The sequence below is a fragment of the Arachis hypogaea genome, chromosome 15 (assembly GCF_003086295.3).
Source record: "Arachis hypogaea cultivar Tifrunner chromosome 15, arahy.Tifrunner.gnm2.J5K5, whole genome shotgun sequence".
Classification (NCBI taxonomy): domain Eukaryota; kingdom Viridiplantae; phylum Streptophyta; class Magnoliopsida; order Fabales; family Fabaceae; genus Arachis; species Arachis hypogaea.
In genome coordinates, this window is record NC_092050.1 from 129393688 (window position 1) to 129399893 (window position 6206).

Below are 6206 nucleotides of genomic sequence, written 5' to 3' on the forward strand. Positions count from 1 at the left end.
TACAAAGTAGGACGGTGTCGAGCTACCAAGAATGGACTTCCAGGGATCCCCTTGGGTGTTGATGGCAATACAGGAGATGCCAAAGAAATTGATAACTTTGTAAGCAGCCACCTTTTATTTTCTGTTTATTTATGCTCCACTCTATTATGTTGAACTTTCTTTGTTTCAAAAAAAAAAATTAAATAAAGACCCATAATAGAATCGAGACAAAATTGTACTAGAATTTAAAAATAGCTTTTTGGTAGGTCTTAACATGAAAATATATTGCACTCTTAAAATAATACATGTTTCAATGAATATTCTTATTATTATTAATTTTAATTTTGAGGTTAATTTTATGAAAATTCAGCAACAAAGTCTAGTTAAGATTTCAGAACATAGAAAAAAAAAAAGAAAAAAAAAAAACATCAGCAGTATAGTCTTTCTTTAAGGCATCCTTTAAATGCCCAAAATGATTGTTCGCATTGAGAATGCACTACTATCTTGGGCAGATTTTATCTTGCAATATCATGGATATAAATTGTAGAGTTGTCACAATTGGAGTTGTATCCACTTGGAAACCTATTCCTTATATGCAATTTCTTTTTGGTGAGGATTCCTTACATGCACTTTATGCGTAAGTAATCATTCCTTTGGTAGTAGCACTTGATAAGATACTTCTTTATTTTCACAATAATGCTATTGTGATTTTAATTACAAAATTCATATTATTTTAGGTAGTTTATCTCTTTAGGTTTTGTGGATGTCATTGAAACAATTTTATTGTCTTTATCTAGCACTACGAAGCAGCAAATTACAATCTCAAGGCTCTGCGTACATGTTTTTGTTTTATTTATTTATTTATTTATTCATATATTTCCTCAAGTCCACACTCCACAATGCTAGTCTCTGTTAAAAATTTAACATTTTAAATTGATTGTCAGTATAGAATTTCAATGCAACACAATTTTCAGACCAATTTTATCCTTATACTCCTTTTGGGATATATAGTTACAAATTATGATATGGAAAAGAGCGAAGGATATTTTAGTCTTTTATTTAGTTCTTAGAAGTTTAGAACATAATGATTTTTTTAGAATTTGGATCTTCTAAATTTTAAATTTATACTTTAGAAGATAAAGTGTGATATTCTATCTTTAAATGATTTCTCTCTTATATTTATTTTTAATCCCACTTATAAAATAAATGGTAAGAGATCACACTTTACTCTCTAAAGTAAAATTCAAACTTTAGAGAATCCAAATCCATTTTCTTAAAGCTTATGCACAACACTAACATTGTGGCTCAGAATGAGTACTTTGGTAAATTCCAAAGGATACATAATTTCTGATGAACAGTATACGATAGAAAATAAAGTAGACTCAAAATAGAATGTTTCATTAATCAAAATTATTAATGAATTTTTATATGTACAACAACAAAATCAGCCAAGGAAAGAGAGAGGGGGGGGGGGGGGAGAGAAAAAACCTCAATCCTCTGTCTCTTTTGTTTTCCTAGTTCTCATTGTCAGCAATCTATAGTGTAAAATGCACATTACATCATGAGGCTTTGGTATATGAACAATGGTTCTGGCAAAAATGGAGAAATAATAAGATAAATACAACTTCTCATAGTTTAGATTTCTTTGAGGCCAAGGTGGATGGAGACAATGGTGAAAGTTCAGTTGTTAGAGACGGAATGCAATCAACGGAACGCCTTCGTTTTTGAGATCTTTTGCCTCCTTTCATCCCTTCACCTCTCATGATGAAATCCGTCACACGTTTTACATCGGACAACTTAACAGGTTTCAACAGAAACTCCTCTGCTCCTTCTTCCAAGCAACTGAAAATTATTAAATTGAACTATGATCAGTGATTCTATAAATAATGGCCATTCAAACAAGCAACAAAAATTTCAATTATATATGGCAATTAATAATTATATTGCAATGACAATAATTGTTGCCGATAATCTGTGTGGACAAGCAGACAAGTCAGAATCAGTATTTGATCCTGCTGCTTCAATCATTGAGGTCAAAATTGGCAATTAAGGGCAGCATGTTACTCAATGCTTTAGATATCCATTTGTATCACTTGAATGGTCTTTGCAAGATTGCTTGTAAAATCAAGGACATGGGATGTGATAATGTCAATAACCTCAAATCCCGGGAAAATCATATTTGGCCATGTGTTGTCTAGTGAATTATTGTTTTCACCGAGAAACAATAACTGTTGCCAGCCTAGCATAATTGGCAATCCCAGAATTCCTTTAGACCTTACTCTTGGGTTGATATTTTAATCTAGCCAACAAGTGCCCCTACCTAGGATAGAAAGTTCAACTAAATAAAAAATCAATAACTAAATTACCTACCAATATAAAATACATATTAAAATATAAAATATACAATGAAAAAAAGTTGAATAACACATGTATATATACACAAATATATGATGGCTAATTTGGGGGCTGATTTTTTATGTACACGAAGCATTTTTGTAGAAGATTTACTAAATAGAAAAGCATTGAAAATTTCAACTTTTTAGTGTTATTAAAAGTTTCATATGCTATCCTCATGTCTTGTTAGCACTAACCCCAACCCAACCAAACTGCCATGCCAGCCTAAACCTAAGTGGCTATCATATCAAAAGATCTTAGAAACTTTGACACCCTTTCCTCCCGATTATCATTTCTAAATTCTGGATCCCCACAAGGGTGTTAATGTTATAATTGTTGTATTTGTGGAAGATTTGCATCTTTACATCAAGCAATTTTTTGTTTGAGCAAACCTGAATTAGAAAATATAAGGAATATAATGTAATTTGAACTAATCTAATCATCCAAATATACATCTTTTTCACAATTAGAGATCTGCGTTCTATATACACATACATATACATATGTTCCACAAAAAGAGTAATAGAATTCAATTTTTTTACAATTCTAGATCATTATAAACCAGCTAGAAATTAACAAACACCATCATTAAACCCTAAACCATGCTTAGCTAGAACAAAACAAGGTGAAGGTGTTATTTACCTATCAATTCGGGTCAAGATATTCTCAGAAGACATCACCACCACCGGAATCTCTCTAAATATCGATGATTCCTGCTTAAACAAACATAAATTGGTATACGTTAACAGTCAAAGATTCAAAATCCCCTTTTATAATCCATACAAAAATAATATAACAGCATAGATTCTCACCTTGATCTTCTTTAGGAGTTCAAATCCTGTCATCCCCGGCATGGAATAGTCAGTCATTATCAGATTAACCTTCATGCTCTGTCAAACAAATGAAAAAAAAAAATAAGCAACACTTCCGTGGTGGAATTCAATTCAATTCATTAAGAGTAACACAATTTTAAAGCCTTTGTTCTTTTTTTTGCTTACATCAAAATCAATTGAACTATTTTTCTCTCCTCCATCCAACCCTAGATACTGTAAAGCTCTAGTTCCACTGTCCACAACTGTCACTGCAAAATTAAAACCAAGTTCCAATAAGCTTTTAGAGTTCAGAATTTTCAATCCAAGGAATGAAAATAAAATAAAAACAACTACAACGAATTTTGTTACCTTTGCATGAAGAGATTTTGAGCAACCGTTCAATGACCTTGCGATCAACATGGCTGTCATCAACGGCAAGGACGTGAAGCTCACGCGCGGACACTTCAGGCAGTCGCTGAATGAAAACATCGGCGGCAGCTGCCATCTCCGATCAAGAGAATATTCCTTTGAAGTTTGAAGAAAAATGAGAAAGGAGAGACGGAGAGTGTGTTTGGAAGAAAAGCAGAGAAAGACTAAAGAGGAAGGCTGAGAAGGCAGAGAAGGGAGAAGGAAGAGAAAAAGGTTAGTTGAGAAAGAGAAGGGGAAGTTGCTTTTGCTTTATAGGTTGAAAGGTGACAGATTCTGAGGATCCATATCTGGCGAGAGATCTCCTTTGTTTTCGATCGGAAATCCACGAGACAAGATTATCCCACCTGCACTTGTCGCTTCCCCTGTCAAACTCCTACTTTTATAGTTTTATTATTATTGTTTCTTCTTTAATTATATGTTTTTCTTTGTCACATATCATTATATTTATTTAATTTTTAGAATAATTAATAGTTTAAAAGAAGAATAATGCTAATAACACAAAATTATTCTATTTAACTTAATATTTATAATTATATATTTATTATATTTAAAATTATTTATTTATTTTAATAATAAATAAAAAATAAAAATAAATACATTTAAAAAGTAAAAAAAAATGACTCTTTATGATTTACATATTATGATTCTCAATATTTTTATAAAAGAATTCAGTTTTTAATTAATATATTGTAAAAATAAAAAATTTAATTTTAATACACTATATATAAAATAATTATATATATGTATTTAATTATATAATATTAAATTAATAAAAATAATTATTTTTTATATTAATTATATAAATAATTATTTAAAATAATAAATATGATTAAATAATTATATAAAATATTTTACACCATTAATTATAATTAAACTCAAAGATAAAAGACATTGAAAATTTATGAAAAGTTTCCAATTGTGGAAAGTCATGTAAATTAACCTGAATCATGTTTAAAGTCGTGGCCCTTTTGGAACAAGAGACTGAGAAAAAGGAAATATTCGGACAATAAAAATAGAGAAATACTAGTATTTTTACATGGAGTACATAATGAGATAGTATATTTTAATTATATCTTTTTTTTTTTTTATCTCAATGTAACTTATTCTTCATATGTATTTTTATGTTTATATAAATACAAGAATTTAATTTTAACATATTATTAATATAAAATAATTTTATATATGTATTTAAAAAATAAATATAATTAAATAATTATATAAAATATTTTTGATGATATATCAAAAATAAATTCTAATTATAAATGAATAAAAATTCATATATATTCATATATATCTTAATATCTTAAAGATATAAGAAAATACATATAAGAATGAAAAATAAAATTACTTTATAAAAATAGAGATGGATAAAGATCCAAAATATTAAAATGAAGATGAGTGAAAATTTAGTGTTGGCTAAAAATAATAATTTGATGATGAGTAAATTAAAGATATTTGTTTGGACTATGTCGAAAAAGTACTTAAACGTAATCGGAAAAAATCATCAATGAATAAGCTAGATTGATCGAAAGTGTAAATTGAAAATAAAGGTTCGTGATCGAAGCCATGGAGATGTCAGTGATTAAGGAGTTATGTTTGATTTCCTTGTATAAGGAGTACGTAAAGAAAATCTGATTGGTTGAAGATGGCTATAAATAGACATAGCTTGGAAGGAATTGGAGTTGTAATTCGGTTTCAGAAAACACTCTCGCACACTCACATCTCCAGCGATTTTTTGAGTTTGCAAAAAGCTTTCTTTTCTGTAGGATTTCTTCCAAGCCTTTTAAATTTTTTTAACTTTCTTGTAATCTTTTCATTTATGCAAATTTACTTTTTTGCAAAGCCTTTTTTTTTTCTTTAACATTTTCATATTGTCTTTTGAATTCAAAGTTCTTTGACTTTTGTTGAAGGTATTTTATTGCTTTAATTTAATTTCAAGTCATTTATTTTGGTTCTGTAATTTTAATTTCAAGTCATTTAAATTCTATTTACGTTTTGAATTTTTTCCTCTTCTTTATTCATCCAAAATTGGGACCTTTTAATGTACAACTCGAAACTGGTACTCATAAGAGGAGTAGGTTTCGCTTCTAAATTATTAGATATTGAACCAACCTAGATTTGCTAAAAATCTGCATAATAAATTGGCACGTCCGGTGGGACAGTTTTGAGAAAGTGTGTCAAAAATTTTTTGTGATGATTTAGTTTATGCAACTTAGAAGTGAAAGGATTATACATATGGTGGACCAAATCTCTAATACTAATAGTGGATTATCCATAAATGATAACGTTCCTATAATTGCACAAACTTCGGCAAAGTTAACATCACATATGGAATGTAGTATGTTGGAAGAGAATGTGACGGTTAGCAATCCCTTGCTAGGAATAGTGGGCGTAATCCACGCCTAGGGATGGCAACGTGATAAACACCATTTTTAGGGTTTGTCTTGTACTTAATTGAGTGAATTTTATCCATTATTCTCACACTTATTCATAGAATTCGCATATTTTACATTTTTCTTCATAATTTTGTGCTATGATTAAAAACATGCTTCTTTGACCTTAAATTTGCTAATTATTACCATTCGATGCCGT

At 29.4% G+C, this 6206-nt stretch overlaps 1 protein-coding gene across 1 annotated transcript; it reads right to left on the minus strand.

Annotated features, from left to right (window-relative positions):
* Positions 1-1356: 1356 nt before the first annotated feature.
* Positions 1357-4016, minus strand: LOC112750668 (two-component response regulator ARR5). Its single transcript, XM_025799479.3, has 5 exons — positions 3555-4016; positions 3372-3454; positions 3186-3263; positions 3016-3086; positions 1357-1821 (listed from the first exon to the last, which is right to left on the minus strand). The coding sequence occupies exons 1-5, from the start codon at positions 3688-3690 to the stop codon at positions 1608-1610; spliced, it is 582 nt and encodes a 193-aa protein (XP_025655264.1). The 5' UTR covers positions 3691-4016; the 3' UTR covers positions 1357-1607.
* Positions 4017-6206: the final 2190 nt, after the last annotated feature.

What these genes read in the sequence shown, in the direction of transcription:
- LOC112750668 (XM_025799479.3), bottom strand. Translation starts at nt 3,690, where the DNA reads ATGGCAGCTGCCGCCGATGTTTTCATTCAGCGACTGCCTGAAGTGTCC. An exon ending in ATAGTTCAATTGATTTTGAT is followed by an intron (nt 3,264 to 3,371) that starts GTAAGCAAAAAA and finishes TTTGTTTGACAG; the next exon opens with AGCATGAAGGTTAATCTGAT. An exon ending in ATCTTGACCCGAATTGATAG is followed by an intron (nt 1,822 to 3,015) that starts GTAAATAACACC and finishes AATAATTTTCAG; the next exon opens with TTGCTTGGAAGAAGGAGCAG.